This window comes from Lynx rufus, unplaced genomic scaffold (genome assembly GCF_022079265.1).
Source record: "Lynx rufus isolate CCGP_SWC_20201006 ecotype Redwood Valley unplaced genomic scaffold, mLynRuf1.p SCAF_18, whole genome shotgun sequence".
Taxonomy (NCBI): domain Eukaryota; kingdom Metazoa; phylum Chordata; class Mammalia; order Carnivora; family Felidae; genus Lynx; species Lynx rufus.
In genome coordinates, this window is record NW_025814832.1 from 36,441,520 (window position 1) to 36,468,883 (window position 27,364).

Sequence of the window (27,364 nt, forward strand, 5' to 3'; positions counted from 1 at the left end):
CCCAAAAGACTCCACCAAAATACCACTAGAATTACTACATGAATTCAGCAAAGTCACAGAATATAAAATTAACGTACAGAAATCTGTGGCATTTCTATACACCAATAATGAAGCAGCAGAAAGAGAAATCAAGGAATCTATCCCATTTACAATTGCACTGAAAACCACAAAATACCTAGGAATAAATTTTTTTTTTTTTTTTTTTTTGAGAGAGAGATTGACAGAGCGTGAGCAGGGGAGAGGAAAAGAGACAGGGAGACAAAAAATCCCAAGTAGGCTCCAAGCTCTGACCTGCCAGCGCAGAGCCTGACATGGGACTCGAACTCACAAATCATGAGATCATGACCTGGGCCGAAGTTGGATGCTCAACCAACTGAGCCACTGAGGCACCCCAACCTAGGAATAAACTTAACCAATGAGGTAAAAGATCTACAACCTGAAAACAATAGAAAGTTTATGAAAAAAAAGTGAACAAGACACAAAGAAATTGAAAAATATCCCATGCTCCTGGATTAGAAGAGTGAATATTGTTAAAATGTCAGTACTACCCAAAGCAATCTACGTATTCAATGCAATCCCTATCAAAATAACACCAGCATTCTTCACAGAGCTAGAGCAAACAATCCTAAAATTTGTATGGAATAAGAAAAGACTCCAAATAGCCAAAGCAATGTTGAAAAAGAAAACCAAAGCAGGAGGCATCACAATTCTGGACTTCAAGCTGTATTACAAAGCTGTAATCATCAAGACAATATGCTACTGGCACAAAAACACACTCAGATCAATGGAACAGAATAGAGGACCCAGAAATGGACCCACAAACGTATGGCCAACTAATCTTTGACAAAGCAGGAAAGAGTATCCAATGGAAAAAAAGACAGTCTCTTCAGCAAATGGTGCTGGGAAAACTGGACAGCGACATGCAGAAGAATGAACCTGGACCACTTTCTTACACCAGACACAAAAATAAACTCAAAATGGATGAAAGATCTAAACGTAAGACAGGAAGCCATCAAAATCCTAGAGGAGAAAACAGGCAACAAACTCTTTGACCTTGACCACAGCAACTTCTTACTAGACATGTCTTCAGATACAAGGGAAACAAAAGCAAAAAGGAATTATTGGGACCTCATCAAGATAAAAAGCTTCTGCACAGCGAAGGAAACAATCGACAAAACTAAAAGGCAACTGATGGAATGGGAGAACATATTTGCAAATGACACATCAGATGATGGGTTTGTATCCAAAAATCTATAACGAACTTAAGCTCAACACCCAAAAAACAAATAATCCACTGAAGAAGTGGGCAAAAGACTTGAACAGACAATTTTCTAAAGAAGACATCCAGGTGGCTAACAGACACATGAAGAGATGCTCAACATCACTCATCATCAGGGAAATACAAACCAAAACACCTGTCAGAATGGCTAAAATTAACAACTCAGGAAGCCACAGATGTTGGCGAGGATGCAGAGAAAAGAGGAACCGTTTTGCACTGCTGATGGGAAACTGGAGCAGCCACTCTGGAAAACAGTCTGGAGGGTCCTCAAAAAAGTAAAAATAGAACTAGCTTACGACCCAGCAATTGCACTACTAGGTATTTATCCAAAGGATATAGGTGTGCCGATTCGAAGGGGCACATGCACCCCAATGTTTATAGCAGTGCTATCAACAATAACCAAAGTATGGAAAGAGCCCAAATGTCCATCAATGGTTGAATGGATAAAGAAGATGTGGTATGTATGTGCACACACACACACACACACACACACACACACACAATGGAATATTACTCAGCAATCAAAAAGAATGAAATCTTGCCATTTGCAACAACATGGATAGAACTAGAGTGTATTATGCTAAGCGCAATAAGTCAGACAGAGAAAGACAAATGTATGACTTTACTAATAGGTGGGATTTAAGATACAAAACAGATGAACATAAGGGAAGGGAAGCAAAAAATAATATAAAAACAGACAGAGAGACAAACCATAAGAGACTCTTAAATACAGAGAACAAACTGAGGGTTGTTGGTGGGGTGTTGGGTGGGGGGATGGGCATTAAGGAGCGCACTGATGAGCACCGGGTGTTATATGTAAGTGATGAATCACTAAATTCCATTCCTGAAATCATTATCACACTATATGTTAACTAACTTGGATTTAAATAAAATTTTAAAAAGTTGTTTTTAGGGGCGCCTGGGTGGCGCAGTCGGTTAAGCGTCCGACTTCAGCCAGGTCACGATCTCGCGGTCCGTGAGTTCGAGCCCCGCGTCAGGCTCTGGGCTGATGGCTCAGAGCCTGGAGCCTGTTTCCGATTCTGTGTCTCCCTCTCTCTCTGCCCCTCCCCCGTTCATGCTCTGTCTCTCTCTGTCCCAAAAATAAATAAACGTTGAAAAAAAAAAATTTAAAAAAAAAAAAAGTTGTTTTTAAATAATGAATCTGAACTTAAGATAAACATGCATGATCAAATCAACATAGTCAAATGAAACTTAAAAGTTTTACAACAAAAGTTAACACAGACTCATGGTTTTTTAAACACTCAGTAGTGGGGAGGGAAGCAGTCATCCATTTACTATACAAAAGAAAGAAATTCTGAATGTTTCCATTCTCTTGCCTCTAACTCCCATCATACTTCTTCCTCATTTTAGCAGAAACTTGGGTGATCCAAGTTCACGTGGAGATCCTCAACAGAAGCATTTTAGGAGTCTATTAAAAAGTAAACTCAAAAAGCAATATAAGCAAGCTGGGCGGATACAGGAGACGCAGTTCACTGCCGTATCTTTCTATAGCGCCTTCAAGAGAATTTATTACACCGTAGGCTTGTGAGTGAAAGCCCTAAACGCCATGGAACTATGTTGCATGTTTCAACCCACCTTCTCCATCTGTTCCACCTCAATCCTGTGACCCGATTAAGAATAAACACTTGACATATGTTTAAGCAATGCATTAGCTAGAGAATAACGGTGATATTTCTCTCAAGAATCTGAAGTAGGACAGCAAGTTAGCGACTTTGAGGAACAATTTCTAGAGGGGCAACAACCAAGAGAAAGCAGATAAATCCAGTATACAGAAGAGAGCAAAGCAAATGCACCACGACTGCAAAGACTAGAAACCACACGGCATCTGAAACATGAAGTAAGCAAACTCAGGCCCTAATAGTCTCCATGAGACTAGGCATACTTGAATTTGAAAGTCTCTGTACTCCTTTTTATTTTAGGTAAGCTTGATGGATCTCTGTTCTTGCAACCTAGAGATGTATCACTATTTGATTTTTCTGCTGTAACTTTTTACTTTGGTATAATATTAAACTTAAAGAAAATTTGCAATAATAGTACAAGGAGCTCCCATATGCCCTCTACCCAGATTCACAAGCTGTTTATATTTGGCCCGATGTGCTGTATCAATTTTTTGTATCTATATCTACTTACAGATGTACATAAAACTATTTTCAGAACCATTTGTGAGAAAGCTAGAGATGCCGTGCTTCTTTATCCCTAAAAAACTCAGTGTATATTTCCTTAAAACAAAGATGCTGTCTTTTAACATCACAGCCCTTATCGAAATCAGGAAATGTAATGTAACACAATAAGATTACTTAATGCACAATCTATAGTCAAGCTTTATTGATTATCACAATAATGCCCTTTATAGCTATTTTTTTAGTCCAAGATCCAATTCAGGAGCACACACTGCCCTTAGTTATCATATCAACTGTATCTCCTTTAATTTGGAATAGTCTTTCTTTGTGTTTCTTGATCTTGACATTTCTGAAGAGTATAGCCAGTTACTGAAAGTCCCTCAGTTTGGATTTGTCTGATGCTTCCAGATGACTAGACTTATTCGATTTTCATGGGATTAACACTAATGTGATGTTATATCCCTTTTCATTCCATCTTATTAGGAAAAGGTTGGTTTGTCCCCATATTGCCAATGTAACATTTGATAACTTGGTTAAGAGAGTGAACACCAGGAGAACTATAGACAAATTTCCCTGATGAACATGGATGCAAAAATCCTTAACAAGATATTAGCCAACCGGATCCAACATTACATTAAAAAAATTATTCACCACGACCAAGTGGGATTTATACCTGGGATGCAGGGCTGGTTCAATATCCGTAAAACAATCAATGTAATTCATCACATTAATAAAAGAAAGGACAAGAACCACATGATCCTCTCAATAGATGCAGAGAAAGCATTTGACAAAATACAGCATCCTTTCTTGAAAACCCTCAACAAAGTAGGGAGAGAAGGATCATACCTCAAGATCATAAAAGCCATATAGAAAGACCCAACGCTAATATCGTCCTCACTGGGGAAAAACTGAGAGCTCTCCCGCTAAGGTCAGGAACAAGACAGGGATGTCCACTCTCGCCACTGTTATTCAACATAGTATTGGAAGTCTTAGCCTCAGCAGTCAGACAACAAAAAGAAATAAAAGGCATCCAAATCGGCGAGGAGGAGGTCAAACTTTCACTCTTCCCAGATGACATGATACTCTATATGGAAACCCCAAAAGATTCCACCAAAAAACTGCTAGAACTGATTCATGAATTCAGCAAAGTTGCAGGATACAAAATCAATGCACAGAAATTGGTTGTATTCCTATACACCAACGATGAAGCAACAGAAAGAGAAATCAAGGAATCAATCCCATTTACAACAGCACCAAAAACCATAAAATACCTAGGATTAAATCTAACCAAAGAGGGGAAAAGCTACACACTAAAAACTATAGAAATCTTATGAAAGAAATTGAAGAAAACACAAAAAATGGAAAAATATTCCATGCTCCTGGATTAGAAGAGTGAATATTGTTAAAATGTCAATACTACCCAAAGCAATCTACGTATTCAATGCAATCCCTATCAAAGTTACACCAGAATTCTTCACAGAGCTAGAACAAACAATCCTAAAATTTGTACGGAACCAGAAAAGACCCCAAATAGCCAAAGCAATCTTGAAAAAGAAAACCAAAGCAGGAGGCATCACAATTCTGGACTTCAAGCTGTATTACAAAGCTGTAATCATCAAGACAATATGCTACTGGCACAAAAACACACTCAGATCAATGGAACAGAATAGAGGACCCAGAAATGGACCCACAAACGTATGGCCAACTAATCTTTGACAAAGCAGGAAAGAGTATCCAATGGAAAAAAAAAAAAAGTCTCTTCAGCAAATGGTGCTGGGAAAACTGGACAGCGACGTGCAGAAAAATGAACCTGGACCACTTTCTTACACCAGACACAAAAATAAACTCAAAATGGATGAAAGATCTAAACGTAAGACAGGAAGCCATCAAAATTCTAGAGGAGAAAGCAGGCAAAAACCTCTTTGACCTTAGCCGCAGTAACTTCTTACTGAACACATCTCTGGAGGCAAGGGAAACAAAAGCAAAAATGAACTACTGGGACCTCATCAAAATAAAAAGCTTCTGCACAGCGAAGGAAATAATCAGCAAAACTAAAAGGCAACCGACAGAATGGAAGAAGATACTTGCAAATGACATATCAGATAAAGGGTTAGTATCCAAAATCTATAAAGAACTTATCAAACTCAACACCCAAAACACAAATAATCCAGTGAAGAAATGGGCACAGACATGAATAGACACTTCTCCAAAGAAGACAGCCAGATGGCCAACTGACACATGAAAAAATGCTCAACATCACTCATCATCAGGGAAATACAAATCAAAATCACCCTGAGATACCACTTCACACCTGTCAGAATGGCTAACATTAACAACTCAGGCAACAACAGATGTTGGCAAGGATGCAGGGAAAGAGGATCTCTTTTGCACTGCTGTTGGGAATGCAAACTGGTGCAGCCACTCTGGAGAACAGTATGGAGGTTCCTCAAAAAATTAAAAATAGAACTACCCTACGACCCAGCAATTGCACTACTAGGTCTTTATCCAAGGGATACAGGTGTGCTGTTTTGAAAGGGAACATGCACCCCCATGTTTATAGCAGCGCTATCTACAACAGCCAAAGTACGGAAGGAGCCCAAATGTCCATCAATGGATAAATGGGCAAAGAAGATGTGGTGTGTATATACAATGGAGTACTACTCGGTGATCAAAAAGAATGAAATCTTGCCATCTGCAACTACGTGGATGGAACTAGAGGGTATTACGCTAAGCGAAATTAGTCAGAGAAAGACAAATATCATATGACTTCATTCATATGAGAACTTTAACACACAGAACAGATGAACAGAAGGGAAGGGAAGCAAAAATAATATAAAAACAGGGAGGGGGACAAAACACAAGAGACTCTTAAATATGGAGAACAAACAGAAGGTTATTCGAGGGCGTGTGGGAGGGGGGATGGGCTAAATGGACAAGCGGCATTAAGGAATCTGCCCCTGAAGTCACTGTTGCACTAGATGCTAACTATTTGGATGTAAATTTAAAAAATAAAATTAAAAAAAAAAAAGAGTGAACACCAAGTTATTATAAGGGTGGTATTAAAAAGAAAGTTTCTCCATTACCATTCTAAAATAATAATAATAATAATAATAATAATAATAATAATAATAATAAGAGTATCTCAGAAACAATAAAGGGGTTTCTCTTTTCTGGAAACTCTTATCTTGATACCACAGAATAGCTCTATATTTCTGCCTCTAGGGCATGATTCATGATAAATTATCATGATTAGACTACAGAAACAATCTTTCTAGCACCATATATAAACACAATACAGGATACAAATATAGATACATAGATTTATAGAGATGTATATAGACATATAAATATAGATATAGAGATGTATGTACATATGTGTGCACCTATATACACATACCTATATGCATATGAAAAAGCAGTAAACAGGCTTACACAAAGACTGACATTGAAAGATAGGATATAACACTACTAATCTGTTTGACCTCCCAGTAAGTCTGACTCCTAACAACATTTAAGTTTTCTTTCACTGGGCTCAGTAATTACACTGTTGATTTCAACTTAAGAACCATGGAGCTCTACTTCAGGCTATAATGGAGTAACTAGTACCAAACTCACCTCCCACTGTTAACAACCACAGAACAGGATAAAATAGATGAGGTACCCATTCCTGGTATTAGAAAACAGGAAATGCAGGGCGGCACCTGGGAGGGCTCAGTCAGTTAAGCGACTAACTCTTGATTTCGGCTCAGGTCATGATCTCAGGGTTGTGAGATCGAGCATCACATCGGGCACCGCACTGGGCATGAAGCTTCCTTAAGATTCTCTGGCTCCCCTCTCCTTCTGCCCCTCATCCTCTCCCTCTCTCCGTCTCTCTCTCTCTCTCTCTCTCTCTCTCTCTCTCTCTCTCTTCCTCACAAAAAAAGAAAAAGACAAAAGAAAGAAAATAGTGCAATACTGTCATCCTCATAAGCCGAGCCCCACTACCATTCTGGCTCTCTGCATGGGCACAACTGGAGTCCCAAGTAGAGCCCCAAAGCTCTACTGAACCGGAAAGGCAAAGGTCAGAGTTCAGGACAGTTGAAGAAGCTGGAATTCTAAGTAGAGGGCACTAGGGAAGTGAGAACTGCCAATAGGGACCCCTGCCAGTCCTTGACCATGGGCTGGGATGCGAGTGTGCATGAGCCGCACTGGGTGCAGGCACTAGGTAAATAACAATGCACGGCTGCTATAATTAGGAAATATAATGGCTACCACAGATTAAACAGTGCCGTGAGATACTGAAGGCCCAGCCCAAACAAATTGTGGAGACACCTTCCTAACAACTTGGAAATACCTGGGCATCCAGCTGAAACACTACAAAGGCCACACTTTAGGCTTTAACCTGCCCAATAAAACCTAAAAGCAAACCTTTATAAGATCCTCAAAAGAGACAGGGTTTGTAGATTAGAGCCCACCATATTGGAGGAGTTTGAGAAATATCTTTGGCTTTCCATATATTTGCCTAATAGAATGCAAAACCAAGTTTACACAAGGTAGAGGTAATTGCCCAATAACTGAACAGTCCACCAGAACAACAACAACAAAAATCACTACTCTATGGAGGAAGACAACGGAATCTAGAGGTCTCTAAAATGTATCATCCACAATGTCCTTCATGCAGAAATTAATAAACATGAAAAAAAGAAAAGTGTCTATAGGCAACAACAAATACATGAAAGGAGTTAATAAGGCCCAAGATGAACCTACTTAGCATACATGACTTTAAAGCGGTTAATATAAATACTTGAAAGAAGCAGGGGAAAATATATTCAAAAAATTAAATAAAAATTTATTGTAATGAGAGAAGAGATAAGGAATCTCAGCAGCAAAGTGGAGTTGTAAGAAGGAAATAAGCAGAAATTCCAGGATGCAAAATTATAATAACTGAAAGGTGGGGGGGGGGGAAATCCCTTGATAAGCTTAACAGTACATTTGAAATGGCAGAAGAAAGTGTCTGTAAATTTAATGACACATCAATAGAAATTACCTAACCCAATGACCTGAGAGAAAAAAAGATTGAAGAATTAATGAAAAAATAAACAAAACTTAAAGAACCTGTGGGACAAAAATCAAAGAGTCTAAATACACCTAAAGAGGGCAATTAGAAAAGAGAGGGCAATATTTAAAGAAATAATGGCCCAAAACTTCCCAAGTTTGATAAAAAATAAAAAAACACTAACTCAGAGATCCAAGATGCTCCGTGAACTCTTAAGCGGGATAAATACAAAGAAAACAACATCCAGGTGTGTATAGTCTCACTACTGAAAACCAAAGAGAAAGAGAAAGTTTTAAAAACAGCCAGAAGAAAAGAGACATTATCTACAGGGGAACAATAATAAGAATGACTGCCTGCTGCTCGTGAGAAACAATAGAGGCCAAGAGGACAAAGGAGCAATATCTTAGAAGTGCTAAGAGGGGAAAAGAAAAAACATTTCAGATAAAAGAAACATTGACGGAGGCTGTCACTATTAGAACTGTACCACAAGAAGTAATAAAAGATGTTCCTGAGGATGAAAGGAAATTACACCAGATACAAACTCAGATACAGAAGAACGAAGAGTACTTGAAATAGTAAATAAGTGCATAAACACACCAGAGTGTTTTTCTCTTACAATGTCCTCAAAAGACATCTATTTAAAGTAACAGTAACGACACTGGAAGGTGGGGTTTAATGCATGCAGAACTTTGTCAACAATAGCACAGGGAATCGGGACAGGGTTAAACTGAATACTATTTTTTAATTGTTAGATTTGCAACGTGGGAAGCAGAGTGTGGGAAAGGTCCAGCGTGAAGCGGTTCCTTATGGACTCTACATAGACCTTGACAGGGTCAGGATGCACATTTTTAGCCCTAGAACAACCAATAAAGAAAACTATCAAGGGATATATAACTTAAGAATTCAACAGAAAATTTTTTTAATTTTTTTTTAATAAAGGGAGTGTCTCTTTCTTTGTTTTTTGGGTTTTTTTATGTGTATTTATTTTTGAGACAGAGAGAGACAGAGCATGAGCAGGGGAGGGGCAGAGAGAGAGGGAGACACAGAATCCGAAGCAGGCTCCAGGCTCTGAGCGGTCAGCACAGAGCCCGACGCGGGGCCCGAACCCACGAACCGTGAGATCATGACCTGAGCCAAAGTCTGACGCTCAACCGACTGGGCCACCCAGGCTCCCCTCAATAGAAAAATTTAAATGAAATAACTTTTTAAATGAATAGCTGAAAATAGGACAATAAAGAGTGGGGGATGGGGGGGAAGTAATGATGACAACAAATACCAAGAAAGTACACTTAAAGCCAACCAGCCATATCAATAATTACATTAAATTTAAACGAACTAACAATTCCAATTAATGAGACAGAGACTGTTAAGGCTACTTTTTTAAAGAATGGCCCCACTATATGTTGTCTACCATTACTCTGTTTTAAATATAAATGCACAAATCGATTGAAAATTAAAGGATACAAAAAGATAAGCCATGCTCATGCAAGCCAAGACAAAGACTGCTATAAAAGATAGAGGATATTTTACAGTGATAAGGGAATTCATCCCAGTGATATTAAGAAGACATCCTAATTATGTATGTACCAAAAAACAAAGTTTTTCCATTTATATCCAGAGTAGAAAAATATATTTTATATCCAGAATATTAAAAGTATCTAGAATATAAAATATTGATTTGTATCCCGAATTTAAAAGAACTCTTACAACTTAATAATAAAGTGGCAAATAACCTTATTTCTTTTTCAGTGTAATAGCATGAAACAAATACTTCACAAAGAAAGATATACAGGGGCGCCTGGGGGGCTGTAGGTTGAACGCCCGGCTCTTGATTTCGGCTCAGGTCACGGTTCACCGTTTGTGGGATCGAGCCCCACACTGGGCTCTGCACTGACAGTATGGCGTCTGCTTGAGATTCTTTCTCTCTCCCTCTCTCTCTGCCCCTCCTCTGCTCTCTCTTTCTCTCTCTCAAAATAAGTAAATAAGCATTGAAAAAGAAAAGAAATTGCAGAAGCAGAAAAACAACAAACATTGGATTGATTATAACCTATTTGCAAAGCTCTGTTCCTAACAATTTACCTGCATTATTTCATTATTTCAAGTAATCCTCAAAATGACATTGGCAAGTCCATTTTAAAAATAGCGATTTTTAGGGCATATTATTCTATATGATACTAGAATGGCAGACATGTGACATTATACATTTTTCAAAACCCACAAAACTATAGAACTCCATATATACTACATATATAACTACATATATTTAAAGTAAATCCTGGACTTTAGTTAATAATAATGTATCCATATTGACTCATTAAAGCACAAAGAGGTACCTGCTCAAGGTCACCAGGCCAGAGAGGTACAAAGCCTGAGTTCATACTCCCAATGAACTCAAGCTAAATAAAGGTAAGTAGCTTTTAAAATTTTTTTTTCCAACGTTTTTTTATTTATTTTGGGACAGAGAGAGACAGAGCATGAACGGGGGAGGGGCAGAGAGAGAGGGAGACACAGAATCGGAAACAGGCTCCAGGCTCCGAGCCATCAGCCCAGAGCCAGACGCGGGGCTCGAACTCACGGACCGCGAGATCGTGACCTGGCTGAAGTCGGACGCTTAACCGACTGCGCCACCCAGGCGCCCCGGTAAGTAGCTTTTAAAACAGGAGTGTTCAGGGGTGCCTGGGTGGCGCAGTCGGTTAAGCGTCCGACTTCAGCCAGGTCACGATCTCGCGGTCCGTGAGTTCGAGCCCCGCGTCTGGCTCTGGGCTGATGGCTCGGAGCCTGGAGCCTGTTTCCGATTCTGTGTCTCCCTCTCTCTCTGCCCCTCCCCCGTTCATGCTCTGTCTCTCTCTGTCCCAAAATAAATAAAAAAACGTTGGAAAAAAAAAAATTAAAAAAAAAAATAAATAAAAAAATAAAAAAAAAAACAGGAGTGTTCACCTACTTTAACCAGCTCAAAATGTAGACAGAACTCAAGAAAGGAAAGTAAGATGCTCTCTAACTAAACAATCCTACAGTTTTAATAAGAAGCGCTAGCCTGGGACAGAAAACCCAGCACAACTGAGGAGGAAAGAAGGGACAGGCCCACAACCACAAGTCACTGACACTCTTAAAACATGCTGTGATTCAACTTTCGTTCCCTAAAGACTTCTTTTAATTTTGGTAAATAAATTAAGAGCTCCTACCGTTTGTAGACCTTTACACACACTTTCCTCAGTGATACTTATTTACTAGATTGATTAAATTAATATTTGATTTTTTTTTTTTAAAGACCAATTCAGAGTTACCAGCAGAGAGGCACCTGGGTGGCTCAGTCGGTTAAGCATCCAACTCTTGATTTTGGCTCAGGCCATAATCTCGCAGTTTGTGAGTTTGAGCCCCACGTTGGGCTCTGTGCTGACAGTGCAGAGCCTGCTTGGGATCCTCTCTCTCCCTTTCTCTCTGCCCCTCCCCGGCTCGTGGTCGCTGCCGCGCTCTCTCTCTCTCTCCCTCTCTCTCTCAAAATAAATAAACACACACAAAATAAGAGTTACCAGCAGGAATTGCTATTTTAAAAATATATGAGCTTTCACCAGAGTATCATTGGTTTTTCTCTTTTCCTTCTCATTTTTAACTGATGACCCTTTCACTCCACATGTATTCCACATTCTGTATTTCCACTTCTTCCCTTCATCATTTGCCTTTCACCTTTCATTAAAACTGCCATCTCAAAGGTCACCTTGTGACATAATTATCATTTTTCCTCCAAAAGCCCCTTGGATCACCAAATCTAAGGGCAAATTCCACGCTTTTGTCTCCGTGATTCGCACTAGGACCATCTTTTTTTCCTCAGCTTCTGTGACCCTGTGCTGTTCGGGGGCTCCCCTCGATCTGGAGAGTATTTCTCTGTCTCCTCTTCATCATCCCATTCTTCCAATGTGCCCCAGAGCCGCCTTCACTAAAAGTAAACATTTGCCTTTGGTGAGTTTCACTCTGATCTCGCACGCAATTGAGTCACTACTGTCCGTCTCTAAGACCCGGGTCTTTCCTAGTTTCTACCACCTCCTAGCCGCCTCCAGTTGGACGTCGCTGCAGTACAATTCAACACTCAGTACAAAATAATACTCACTACGTACAAACAGGTGCCTTATCTTTGACTCCTCCTTGTCCCTGACCCTCAACATCCCCCCAGTCACCACATTCTGTTACCGTCCTACAGAGTTCCCCGCGCACCCACACCTCCGCCGTCGGACAGCCTCTTCACTACAGATGCCTCACTCCCATCCCCCACCCCACTGACCCCCCGAGACCCCACTGCTCATTCACCTTCCTCAAGCACAGTTGTGGAAAAGGCATACTTCAGTAGCTCCCTGGGCCTTGGCTCGGCGGCGACATGCGTGTGTGATTTTACCACACTCCCTTCCTTGTCTTTTCCCTGTACCACCAGCCAAGGGGTCTATGAGCTCCAGCTAAACACACACACTCTGGGTTCCTGCTTCCATGTCTTCTCTTCCTGTTAACATCTCGTGACTCAGGTGTCACTTTCCCCGTCAAGTCTTCCCCAAGCTTCCCAGAAAACAGCAATTTTTCCTTCTCGATATACCTCGTATCACTTTAAATTCCACAGGGCCCTGTAGTTGGTTTTCACTATACTTTCTTTGCTTCTTTCCTGGAACGGAAATACAAGTTTTAGGGGCTTTTCTCATAATGTCTGCCGAATAAAACAATTAAACTTTGTAGTCACATCCGTATTCTCTTTGTACTATACTTATGTACACGTATAAGTACACGGGTACATATATGTTAACGTAAGTTTTAAAAATTAGACAAATGAATAACTGAGCCTAAATTATAGAACTCTCGACGTCAGGCTAAGAAGAGGGAGCCACTAAGGAGTGTGGGCAGAGGAGCCCTTCTTCAAGCGATGCGTGAGAAAAGTGAGTACTTTTACCCTATTTCCAAAATCAGCCACTGTTCAACTTGTTTTCATCTATCAATCCTGTAATGTAAGAGGGGTTTGGTTTGAACTAAAATACCTGCCTAGGCCGTTTGCCCCTCAAAAATATTTTCTGGCAAGAATCCATTGGGATAAATGGAAGGAGGAAAGCATTACCTCCTTTGACCAAGTCCCTAAGCAAAAGGACCAGAAGATCCACTCAATTCCTTGAACCACCACCTCAGGGCTAAACCACCCACTTCTAGAAAAAGCAGCAGACAGCCAGCAAGAGACTAGGACTATGCCGCAGGAATACAAGGAGTGTGTGACAAGCCGATCCACGGATAACCTACTGCCAAAGCAAAGAAACTGAAAATGGAAAGTTTCCCTCTGTGGAGGGCATGCCCTGAGGCTATTTTTCAGAGAATTTCTAGAATTTTTACTTAGACCTTAAGACATTTTACTTAGAAAGTCCACTTGGCTTCATAATCTCTTAAGTATGTGCTTCAAAGAATAGCTCTGAGGTTGGACATTCTTACCAAATGAATAAAGCTGATGAAGGTGCTCACTTAGGATTAAAGTTTTTCCTTGGGTTTAAAAACATCCCACTTACAGTATGAAACTAGCTAAAGTTTAGGACAGTCACCATTGTCATTTCACTCAATGGAAAACTCGTGAACTCTGAATTAAGTGGTGTGTTTTTTAAGGAATATTTGTCAATCTATTTGCTCACGCATTCAACATTCACTCCTACAGAAGAGTAAATTTCTTATTCAAAACGGTACTTTTGCCTATTAGCAATTTTGCAGGTGCAAACTTTAATATTTGATACTGAAATCAGTCGAACACCAATAATAAAAATACACCAAAAATAAAATAGCATAATAACTATTGATGACTTTGTAAAAATATATATATATTAAAGTTATTTAGGCAGGCATCATCTACATATTTTAAAGTACAAGTGGGGGCGCCTGGGTGGCTCAGTCGGTTGAGCGGCCGACTTCGGCTCAGGTCACGATCTCACGGTCCGTGAGTTCGAGCCCCGCGTCGGGCTCTGTGCTGACAGCTCAGAGCCTGGAGCCTGTTTCAGATTCTGTGCCTCCCTCTCTCTGACCCTCCCCCGTTCGTGCTCTGTCTCTCTCTGTCTCAAAAATCAATAAACGTTAAAAAAAAAATTAAAAAAAAAAAAGTACAAGTGAATTCCTTCTAATGTTATCCCAAAGCTTTACTGTTGATAACTACCATTCATATCATATCAAATCATATCAATCATCATCAGTCATATCAAAAGGAATAAGAGATACAAAAAGGGCAAGACTTATTCTGATGCAGAGAATAATTCTACAAACTATAAGTTTTCAATAAAGTAAAAAATGTAACATCACCAAAATATTGTTCGCCTTTATTTACTGTACCTGCGTAGTAATTAAATTGTAAGGCATAAAAGCTCAAAAACACTGCTGATGTCAACGATCTGTACTGCCCGGCAATTTCGAAAGCAACATAGCTGCACGATATAGTTGCTTACTCACACTTTCTACATCTCAACCAACATGACGGCAAATTGCAGAAGCGATTTCGAAAATAATCATCACTCTACTTACTCGGATAACTAATTGTTATAATCATCTTTTTAAAGAATTCTGTTACTTACTACTCGGGGGATATTATCATGTGTTAGTAACTAAGATTCTTCCCGATTAACATCTCCAGGGTATCCTATTCTCACGATATTCATTTGCAATATTTCATAATACCAATCGTTATTTGTTGTGCTTATTTATAGACGCAGCACAAAGAACAATGCATCTCTCTCGTTACCTTATCCGTGAGGCTTAGAGATGTACGGAATTCTCCTCAACGGTAATTTCTAGTCTCCTCAGAACTCATTACATTCAGGAAAGAAGTGATATTTAAACACACCCGGTGCATGCTGGTATTTTTTTCTAATTTTTAAACTTTCTTATATATCATACATGAACGCACACTACATGAAACACAAACGTAATCCTAAACATCCTCCATACTGAGTTTTTGTTTATTTTGTTTCGCTTCTCTGCACTCCTTGGTGTTCATTTCCTTTGAATTCCTCCCTCTTCTCCCCATGTGCTTCTACATCAATACCCGCATGGGGCATTCCCTACTAACAGTCCATTGTATCTGCTTATCTCCTGCCCTGTTCACAGAATCACGTACAAACACACTTGGGCAAAAATGCATACACTAGTTTGGGGTTTTATAGCACAGACTGCCAATGTACTCAGATATCTACCTTCCTTTTCTTCCTTTGAGGCCCCCCCACCACCACCAAATTCGGGCTGGGCTGTACCACAGGAGGCTGCTTGTGACCATGGGACTAGGTATGGTCAAGGAGGCTATTGGGACAGAAATGTCATAGGCAACTTTGACTGGATAGCTTTAAAAATAAAGTATGGGGTGCCTGGGTGGCTCAGTCGGTTAAGCGGCCGACTTCGGCTCAGGTCACGATCTCGCGGTCCGTGAGTTCGAGCCCCGCGTCGGGCTCTGTGCTGACGGCTCAGAGCCTGGAGCCTGTTTCAGATTCTGTGTCTCCCTCTCTCTGACCCTCCCCTGTTCATGCTCTGTCTCTCTCTGTCTCAAAAATCAATAAACGTTAAAAAAAATTTTTTTTAATAAAAAATAAATAAAATAAAGTAAAAAAATAAAGTGGCTTTCTCTCCATGTTTTCTGTCTTTCTGAAGGATGACACTTAAAAAGTAAGGTACTTGGGAGCAACTGCCATCTCAGACCCAGAGACTGAAGTCACACGCTGAAGAGGACAGAGCTTCCCCAACACCTGGGTCCCTGATGATGTCACAGAGCAGAGCACTCCCAACGCCCCCTGGACTGTCCGATGCAAGTGAAACAAATTCTCTTCTTTAAACCACTATGCCTTTGCCATACATATCTTATTATGAATGTTTTACCCACACAAATATATTTTTTTCTGCATCTCGCTTTTCTTTGTGAACAGTACCTCATGCTACTCTAAAACACCTGCTATCGTTTTTATTCATTCCTTTCAGTTGCTTCCACCTAATCCTTAATGAAAACAAAGTTTGTTCAACATTCCCCTTAAGTTTTTTCCATCTCATTTTCTTTTTTTAATGTTTATCTTTAAAAGAGAGAGAGAGAGAGAGAGAGAGAGAGAGAGAACGTGGGGGAGTAGCAGAGAGACATGGAGACACAGAATCCTAAGCCGAATGATAAGATAAGAGAATAAGATAGGATAAGATAACACGAAAAGACAAGATAAAATAAAATAAGACCAGTTGTTACCTCTTTACTATTCTTTTTTAATTTTTTTTTTAACATTTATTCATTTTTGAAAGGATGAGACAGAGCGGGGAAGGGGCAGAGAAAGAGGGAGACACAGAAACAGAAACAGGCTCCAGGCTCCAAGCTATCAGCACAGAGCCGGACGCAGGGCTTGAACTCATGGACCTTGAGATCATGACCTGAGCCGAAGTCGGACGCTTAACCGACTGAGCCACCCAGGTGCCCCTACTATTCTAATTTGCATGTGCCTGAAAACTACTGTGTCTTAGCCCCTTGTCACACATTTTGGATCTATATGAATCTGTTCTTCTGGAAAATGCCCCTTCACAATTTTGGTCCACATTTCTGTCAGTGAGACCTCCTGCTGTGCTCTACACATTAACACACAGTCTGTCCCAAATATTTTCCCCTTACATGTATTATATTTCCACTGACCTTGTCTGTTGTGGGTTTTTTTTTTTTTTTACCACACAAACCCTTTTATTTCACTCAAGTCAAATACTACTATCCTTTCTTTTATACGCTCTGGATTAGATTAGAAAGATCTTAGGATTCCCAGATTTTTTTTTTTTTGCAAGATTTCTGTTGTTTTAAGGCTTTTTGTCTGGGCATTTACAGAATGTTTAGTACATCCAGAGTTGGTTTTTGTTTCTTTTTGTTCTTACAGGACAAGGACCCAGTTTTATTTTCTTCCCTATAAGTGAAAGATTGTACCAGCATCATTTATTGTCTTTTCTCAGTGTATTGATAATGAACTTTGTTATTAAATTTTTATTTTTACTGGGATTTAATTTTTTTTCTTGAAATGTCCTTTTTGGTTTTGGTGTCAGAGTCCGTCTCATAAAATGAATTGAGAAGTATTCCTTCCTTCTACACTGTCTCAAAGAATTTGTATAAGTTGGAATTTGCTCTTCCTCAAATGCTTTCTTACATAAATGTGGCTGTAGCTATAGAGGGAAAAAATATTTCGGTGCCCTTTTCAGATAATTATAGACAGTCTTCTGAAGTAGACCAACACTCACAAGTGCTAGGTTTATAGAATTACTCGCATTGTGGAATCTGAAACTTTTCATGCTCTGTCACAGTTAAGTTCTGTTAGTCTCTCTTGAACTTGGAATGGACCTTTTACCCGGGCGTGATTTTATGACAGCATGCACTACTCGTCTGGAAAACATCAGTGCAATGAGTTACATGGGTTTCCAAATATTGAAAATTTCATACTCCAATATCAAAACTTCGCATTGGTTAATATCCCCACTGATCTCATCCAAAAAGTCTTAGTATTAGAAAGCTCTCAAGCTCACAAGTGACTGACACAAGTTTTCCAAAATTCTAATATTATCATCAGCAACAAATACCATCAGTTGTTTTACTTGAAGTGACAGGCGCATTTTGTTCACTGTGCAGAGAACGTCTGCCAAATATCCAGGTCTGAATAACCGTCGTTTGTCAGCCATTGCTTCAAATAAAAACAGGATTCCACAAAACAGCAGCAGTTCCTAACTCAAAGAATCACACAAGTGTTTCTCCTCTGGGCAGCCACCATACCTCCGTGTGCCACCCAAGTTTTCAATCAAAGTTCCATTTCATCACCCAGGTATCAAAAATGCATATCGGATTTCACAAAATTAATAGTTGCACTGCTTGCTTCATCAAAAACATTCTGGAGTAAAATTGTTCAGTTTTTCCCGTGACCATGTGGCCCTGAAGAATGTAACAACTACAAGTACAATTTGGTGCCGCTGCCTTGATTTGGGCAAAGATACAGGTGTACCCAGCACTGCACCTGCACCATCGGTGCAAATGTCAACACAGTAAAGTAATAAATAAACAACATCTAAATATTACTACAAAAATAACTTTGACCTCACAAACCTCACGGAAGGGTCACGGACTGCGGGCTCATGGACACTTTGAGAACCCACCTACCCTAGAGAAACTCTTACACATTTGTGTCACGATGCATGCACATGATTGTTTGTAGAATTATTTGTAAAATCCAAAAATTAGGGGCGCCTGGGTGGCTTAGTCGGTTGAGCGGCCACCTTCAGCTCAGGTCATGATCTCATGGTTCATGGGTTTGAGGCCCACGTCGGGCTCTGTGCTGACAGCTCTGAGCCTGGAGCCTGTTTCGGATTCTGTGTCTCCCTCTCTCTGCCCCTCCACCGTTCACTCTCTGTCTGTCTCTCTCTCTCTCAAAAATAAATAAAAACATTAAAAAATTTTTTAAATCCAAAATTGATAACAGATTCAAAAGAATATGGCAAGAAATTGTGGCAGATTCATTAACAGAAAGCTAGATGGCACAACAAAGATGATCACAGCAGATTTGCCAACATACTACTGAGCAAAAGAAGCAAAAGACTATCTATATAAAGTTTAGTTCTATTTATATGAAGTTTAAAATCTATTAAAATAAAAATATTTTCATTTTTAAGGATACCGGCGTTGGTGATAAAATCAACTTTAAAAACAAAGGAGGGAAATTATCAGAAAAATCAGGATAGCTGTTTACTTCTCGGGAAGATGGAAACGAGCATGTTTGGGAAGGGTCAGACAGCAGGCGCCTGGCATGTTAGCAATGATCTAACCCTTGCCCGGATGCTGTTTACAGTGGTATTCCTTGGTATACTTATTTATTATGTTTTGGGATACTGTGTGTATCTGAATTTATATTCAGGAGAAATGTTTACAAATATCAATTTTTTCACTTATTAGGTCAATAATGTAAGTTTTGCTATCTTGGATGTATTTAAATTCTACATTCAACTAACAGATTCACAAAGGGAAGAATGCCTCATTGGCATTACATGTAAGAAGGAAGCAACATCCTTTTTTACACGATAAGTGAGAACATTCAGTATAAGTGAAGGTGAAGTTCAAAGGAAAGTTTCTATTTTATTTAACAAAAAGAGCAATTTCTACCATCTGTTCTCTGAAAACTGATGACCGCTCTGAAAATTGATCTCCCCTTGTTGTGTTGTCTCTTACTTCATTTTCAGTGACAACGGTTTTCCAAATGACTTAAGCTGTGTCAGAAATCTTCTCTAAGAACACTAAGAGAAAAAGCCCACTGCTTAATGATGCTCACTGTCACAGAATTCTGTGATGTACATATCACAGGAAATGTGTTAGCAATTACAAAGGCAAACAAGTTCAAGTGTGTTTGCGAATGATAGGCGAGTCAAAATAAAGGATCCCTCTCTCTGAACATGTTTTCCCATAATGCCCAAAATTAATTGGAAATGTAAAAGAACATCTTTAAATATTTTATAGGTGTATATATTTTTAACCACCAAAAGAAAACTACAAGTCTTTAGCTCTAATAAAACAATACTGCAAAAATTACTCATGTAACATCTATGGTATTTTCCACACAATTATAAATTTAAAATGAAAGCTGTGGTTTATAAAGTTTGATTTCTAAAGGCTAATTCAGTATTTTTGGACTCCCTAAAGTTTAAAAGAATTAAATCCTTATTTAATGCTTCATGACATATAAACTCTCTAATCTGCATAAAATTTCATATTAGTCAACTCTCTCCACACTCACTGCCTTTTTTCACATAAGCATTGCAACCTCCTAAATTTTTACTGTAAACATTAAAATTGACTAACCTAGATTACCATCAAAACTTACCATCAAAACTCACAACAAAAGCCTCTGAAATAGATCTGAGATTTACATATAAAAATAAGATTTAAAAAGAGACAAAAATACGAGTTTTTGTTGTTGTTTTTTTTTCCCCCCTAATCTCGGAAGAAGAAATGCTTTTCTGGGTCTGGTACAAAAACCAGAAGCCATAGAGAAAAGATGGACAGATCCAGCTTTTAAAAGAAAACTTCTACACACTAAAAAGAACACCAGAAATAAATCAAAAGATATAGAGAAAGATGCTCACAAGATAAATGACAAAGACCGGAATTCTTTAGCATATTATATAAATTGTCCAGGAATCACAAGGAAGACAAACAATTCAATGAAAATATGGAAAACTCTAAGAAAAGACATCTCGCAAAAGTGAAATTAAAACAGACAAAAAATATGTTCATTCTCATTTATAATAAATGTAAATAGTAAATAAATAAAATAAATACATAAATAAATAAATAAATAAAAACAATAGGATGCTATTTTTCATGTCACAGAGAAGCAAAAATGTCTAGAACTGAGTGTTGATGAAATTGGGAAAACAGACATTCTCACACCATCAGCGCGAGTATAAGCAGATATAACCTTTTGTTAATAGCTTTGTTGAGACAGACCTGACGCCTATACCAGAATAGTCACCTATTTAAAGTATACAATTCAGGGGCACCTGGGTGGCTCAGTTGGTTGAGCATTTGACTTTTGGTTTCGGCTCAGGTCATGATCTTATGGTTCCTGGGATCAAGCCCCATGTCAGGCTCCATGCTGACAACACAGAGCCCCTCTCTGCCTCTCTCTCTGCCCCACCCCCTCAAAATGAATGAATAAACTTTAAAAACATAAAAAATAAATAAAGTATACAATTCAGTGGTTTTTACCATATCAGAGAACGAGGCAACCATCACCACAATCTAATTTCAGCACATTTTCATCACTCCACAAAAGAATTCCCAGACCCTTAGCCATCATTCCCCATTCTTCCCGCACCTGCAGCCCTATGTAGACAGAACCTTACTTCAAGGGCAATCTGTTGATGACAAGAAAAAGTTTAAACGTGCAACCCTGTGAACAAGCAATTCCATTTCACAGAATATATAAGAATAAGCATACGATACACAGAGATTTACACAGGGATGTTCCTAAAACACTGTTTGGGCAAAATACTCTACATAAACTATATCCCTCAGTAGGAAGCCATATTAATAAAATACTGGTACCACAGTAAAATACGATGTAACTATTTAAAAGAATGGAGACAATTTCTGACATAGAAATATTATCAGACTATATATTTCAGTTAAAAAAGCAAACTGAAACAGTATATAATGATCTATGATCTCATTTGTATAAACAAATGAGATATTCCTAGAAAATTTTAAAGAGAATACACATTAAATTTTTAGCAATGATTACCTCTGAAGAATGAAGATTAGGTGTTAAGAAAATGAAGATTAAATATTTGATTTAATATTTCATATTTCACTTTATTTTTTTAAGTTTATTTATTTATTTAGTGAGAGAGAAAGAGCATGAGCAGGGGAGGAGCAGGGGTAGAGGGAGAGGGAGACAGAAAATTTTAAGCAGGCTCCGCATTGACGCAGGGCTCAATCTTATGAACCGTGACATCATGACCTGAGCCGAATTCAAGAGCCAGACACTCAACCAACTGAGCCACCCAGACGCCCCTTTCATATTTCATTTTAAAATAAACAATGTTCTCGAAACATTGCTCTTTATGATTTTTAAAACAGCACTCGGCAATAACAAAAGCATTTTTAGATGAGAACATGCACAAGACACATCAGGGTTTTCTTACACAGACGTGCGAGGCTCTAGCAATTTCAAAACAGAAAAGCATTGATCATCATGCCCATAAGTAAATGTTTAATACAAGTGACTAAAGCAAGCACACATAAAGTTATCCTAAAGGATAACCATGCATATCACAACATAACTATATATTTAAATTCAGGGAAAAATATCCAAGTTTGAAAAATATCTCCGGGAAACAGATAAAAATAATAAAACAATATGACTGGTATTTTCTATTTCAAATAGGAAAGTATTAAAAATTTTTGTCCTGCAAATACGAAAAAATATAATTCGTATTTTTGTATTTACGAAGGCAATATAAATTGCTGCTTCCTCAGCCTTCAAATGGCTCCTGTTTTTCTTTGCTTTTTATTTTCATTCTCATTTTTGCATGTAATAAATTCTTTACTCGTATCTTACAGTAACATACAATTTTCAATAGGCTTCCGAGTGTTAATTTTTATTCTAGAAGTTAAATTGTTAATGATACTAAACTTACAGAAATCCACCATTTCAATTTTATCATGTAAGATATAATTCATTACCCCAAAGAAATATTTAGAGGTGCATATAGAGATTATTAAAGACATTTTCCCCAGGATTATTTATATTAGGGAAAAGTATTAAAAATCTCAATGCTGAACAGTAGGGATAAGTTAAATTAACTCAGAATACTTCCATAATTTGAAATATAATACAGCCATTAAAAATAGATGCTTAGGAACAATATTTAATAGAAGGAAAATTACTCAAAATATACAAAGCAATACTTGGTATCACCTCAATTTCCTAAGGAAAAATGTGTGTTTAAAGGATACATAAAGAAAGAAACTGAAAGGTAATAGAATACTTTGCATACATACTTTGCATAAATACAGAGTTTTTATTTCTGGGTGTTGATTTTATAGGTGGTTTTATTTCCTTCTTCACATGTGTCTGTATCTTCCAAAATATCCTCAATAAAAATCCACAGATCACTTTATAATTATAAATACTGCTTTAAAAGAAAGATGAAACCAAGATAATTCTCACCCTGGGGCGATTCAGCATATACTTTTTAAATATTGCAGTATGGAGAAGAAAGATGATAAGAAAACTTCATCCAAAAGTCTAAGACAACTATGTAATCGTACAAAGGATTATTTTAGCCAAAATATAAGCACTGGGTCTGTTTTAAGATATGAAGTAAGTTGATGTTTACATGCAAACTTCTCAACGGTGCCAAAACTATTTTCACAGTATGCCAGAAACAAAAACAAAAACACAAAGGTGTGGAAAAAAATAAAGGCACACACATTTAAAACTGAACCTCTGATGCCACACATGACAGCTTTAATGCTTTTTGAATAAAGATATTACTTCATCGAAGACCCGCAAAAGATTCAAAAGCCAGCACTTCCTTTCAATTATTTTAATTAGTCTGTGGTAACCAGCCTCAGTGGTAAGAATTAGTACGGAATAAAAGTAAAAAGAAAAGTGGTTGGGGATGACTTGGTATGACTCGCAAAAACAGTAACAATTTGGAAAAGAAAGAAATTCAAAATACGAGCACAAGGGGCACCTGGGTTGCTCAGCTGGTTAAGTGTCTGACTTGATTTCAGCTCAGGTCATTATTTCAGGGTTCCTGAGTTTGAGCTCCATCGTCAGTGCTGAGCCTGCTTGGGATTTTCTCTCTCTCCCTCTCTCCCTCTCTCCCTCTCTCCCTCTCTCCTTCTCTCCCTCTCTCCCTCTCTCCTTCTCTCCCTCTCTCCCTCTCTCCCTCTCTCCCTCTCTCCCTCTCTCCCTCTCCCTCCCTCTCTCTCTCTCTCTCTCTCTTCTTCTGTCTCTCCCCACTCCATCCCTCCCCAAGGATGCTCTCTCTCAAAATAAATAAATAAATAAATAAATAAACAAAAAGAAAAAAGAAAAAAAGAGCTCAAAAGAAGGTGCATCCGCATGCGACAAGTATTTCCCTCAAAGGCTTTTTAGAACTTTTTATTTCAACAGGTTTTTTCGGCAACAGGATTGCACCAAAAAACAAGACCCTACATGCCTTTAACTGGAGCCATCATATGATAAATATCACTGAAAGCAGCAGCAATAATTCACCAGACTGAAATTTAAAAGAAAAAATAGCCTGTCCTCCTCCACTATCAACAAAAATTAAATTATATGTTCATGCCACTGTTTGGAATATCTAAGAAAGAGATCAACGTCCTTTGTGATATTTTATAAACAGGGTGGTGAGAAAACCCTTTCATGTTGAAAATCGCCAAACTGAAATTGAATTTTACAAATTCTTAGAAGCATCCTCATTAAAATGAAAGAAAAAATAATGAAAGATAAAATTATTTAATTAAATTTATTAGAAACATTAAATCTAAGTCCAATAACATTTTTCACATTTGCACATTTAAATTACCATTTCCAATGCATATTCATTATTCTCATTAATTTTGGTAATGATCCTGTCACATCAATTATTAGCCTCTCGTTAAGCAAAAACTAAACTAATATTCTTGACTTCCCTGGGTCACATGACTAGAGAGTGGTAAAGGCAAATGAAGGACACAGTTCATCAGACTCCTAATCTAACAGTCTTCTATCACACCGCACAGGTGACCGAAGCGTTTCACTGGTGCCATAAGCAAAAATAAAAATAATAATGATGATTTTCAAATTTCCTAGAACAGAAATTTTAACAAGAAAATAGCAAAGCAGGGACGCCTGGGTGGCTCAGTCGGTTAAGCATCCAACTCTTGATTTCGGCTCAGGTCATGCTCTCACAGTTCGTAAGTTCCCACCCCACATCAAGCTCTGTGCTGATAGCATGGAGCCTGCTTGGGATTATCTCTCTCTCCCTCTCTCTCTGTCCCTCTCCTGATCGAACTCTCTCTCTCTCTCTCTCCCTCCCCCTCTTTCAAAATAAATAAACTTAAAAAAAAAAAATAAAGAACAAAGCAAATTCACCTTCATTTAATGACTACTATATGTGAAGCATGTAAGTACTTCCAGACTACAAAATCTTCATGCTCAGCCTGTAAAGCAGGTGTCTCCCAAGTTAGATGAGGAAACAGAGACTCAGAGAGGGCAAGTATCTGCCCACTTTCATGCAGCTAGTGAGTAGGGTTTAAATCCAGGTATTCTGGACTCTATAGTCTATGTTTTTAACCAATGATACTGCCTCTTGGATAATTCCACTTTCAAATGACCAAAGAAAGTATGTTATGTTATATGTCAGCCTCAGCATGGCTTAATTTAGCAGATCAATTTAAATAGCAGAAACCGTAAGAAGAGCGAAACTAGAAAGGTACGTTACAAGCAAGTTGAGATAAAGGCAGGATGGAGAGATTCGCTGAGGTCAAAGACACTGCTTCTAAAAACTGCCATCTCCCCAAGCCCAGAGAAGTAGGAATGGACAGTCAGGAGACAGCCCTCACCACACTCTCACCAAGTGGGAGATGTGCATGAAAAAAACAGAAGAACAACCCTTACCCCTACCCTGCATCATTATTTTACATTTGTAGCAAACACAATCTCTTCTTACTGAGCATTATGATTCAAAGACCTGAAAACTCACATTATACAAAATACAAAAACCGTGTTCATTATTCAGTACAGCAGAAATGTCTCAATCCTACCTCTTTCTCGTGCATTCGGAAGAGTAGAGGATCATCATGGAGGCTGCTGGATTTTCTCAGGCTAAATTTGGGGGTCATCTGTTGAATGAATAAGAGTTATTCAATACTTTCTCAGGCCTGGCTTATCCTTAACCCAAAAGGAAACTCTAAATTGCCTGAAGTTCATGCCAAGATAATACCAACGTTGGAGAAAAAAGTGATTTATTCACTCCCAAGTGATAGGATTAATAAGACTCTCATGCTTCATAATGTGGACCAGTGTTCTTTTCTGTAAATGACTTAATGATTACTTTATTTAGAAATACCTGTACAGGGGCTCCTGGGTGGCTCGCTCGGTTGAGTGTCTGACTTTGGCTCAGGTAACGATCTCACGGCTCGTGGGTTTGAGCCCCGCATCCGGCTCTGTGCTGACAGCTCAGAGCCTGGAACCTACTTCTGCCCTGTGTCTCCCTCTCTCTCCGCCCCTCCCCTGCTCACACTCTGTTTCTTTCTCTCAAAAATAAATTAAATAAATAAACATTAAAATCAATAAACATTAAAATCAAGTCTGTCCATAGGAAAAGTCCAGTGGAATTCTCACCTACCAGAGCAACTGGGATAGGCTTCTGTCTCAGGTACCGAGGATTTTCTATCTGAAAATTTAAGACAGAAATTAATAATTCTATTAACAATATTTTTTGGTTTTAATTATCATTTGGTAAAACACAGAATTGAACTGTGATGCAGAACATTTTCTGTACATCTTAATACTGAGTTTGTGTTTTAGGATGGGTAACCCATAATATATTTTCAGTAGCCCACTAACAAATAACATAGAAAACATAAACTCGTTTGCAGACAGAAATGCACCTTCGTGACCCTCGCACAGCCTCACTGCCCAGCCTCATCCCCACTACTCCTCACGTCGTGTTTTATCTGCCCAGGATCCTGGCTGACTTACATTACTGAAATATGGCAGTTCTCTTGGGCCTCTCTACCTCTAGGCACTACTCCGTCACCTTATGAATATCCTCCCATTCATCTTTCAAGTCTCAATCTAATCACTACACACCCGGGCAAGTCCAGTACCTGAATCCTTACATTTACCTCCAGGATAGCAACCAGAATAGAGAACTCCTTTGGGACCCCTCCCATATCCGCCTTCCAGGTTCATCTATCCCCCAATATACCCTCTATTCCAAGGACACCAAACATTTGTTTTACCTTTCAAAGCACTACCTTCTCTCCCAAATCTGAGTCTTCGCAAACTATGAAATCATTCTCTTGCAGTTACCTTACTCGAGATGCTTCCCCAGGAAATTTAATTAAGTTGCCACTACTCCAACAGTACCCTTTTATAATCAAACATCTATCTTCTGTTAAAAGAGTGTGAAGTTGAACACAGGCTGTAACAGTCACAACCCATCTATCCCAGCATCTACCACAGGGCCTGACAGGTAGTGGGTGCCCAACAAATACACATTAAGAAGAAAGAAAGGAAGGCAGGAAGGAGGGAAGGAGGGTAGGAGGGAAGGAAGGGACAAACAGTACCTGATCCCGCCCTCTTACCAAGCTCCTAAAGTATCCCATGTGTCTCTCATAGCTCTGATATTACATTCTAAGTGTTTATTACCAGC

At 38.7% G+C, this 27,364-nt stretch overlaps 1 protein-coding gene across 8 annotated transcripts in view; it reads right to left on the reverse strand.

Moving 5' to 3' along the window:
* The window catches only part of CEP112 (centrosomal protein 112), a 420,870-nt gene that overhangs the window by 339,173 nt on the left and 54,333 nt on the right, over positions 1 to 27,364 (reverse strand). For all 8 annotated transcript variants that reach the window (XM_047081540.1, XM_047081543.1, XM_047081542.1 and 5 more), the window contains 2 exons: positions 26,333 to 26,380; positions 25,749 to 25,826 (listed from right to left, as the gene is read on the reverse strand). In XM_047081540.1, coding sequence (XP_046937496.1) covers positions 25,749 to 25,826; positions 26,333 to 26,380 — 126 coding nt within the window. The remainder of the gene's footprint in view (positions 1 to 25,748; positions 25,827 to 26,332; positions 26,381 to 27,364) is intronic.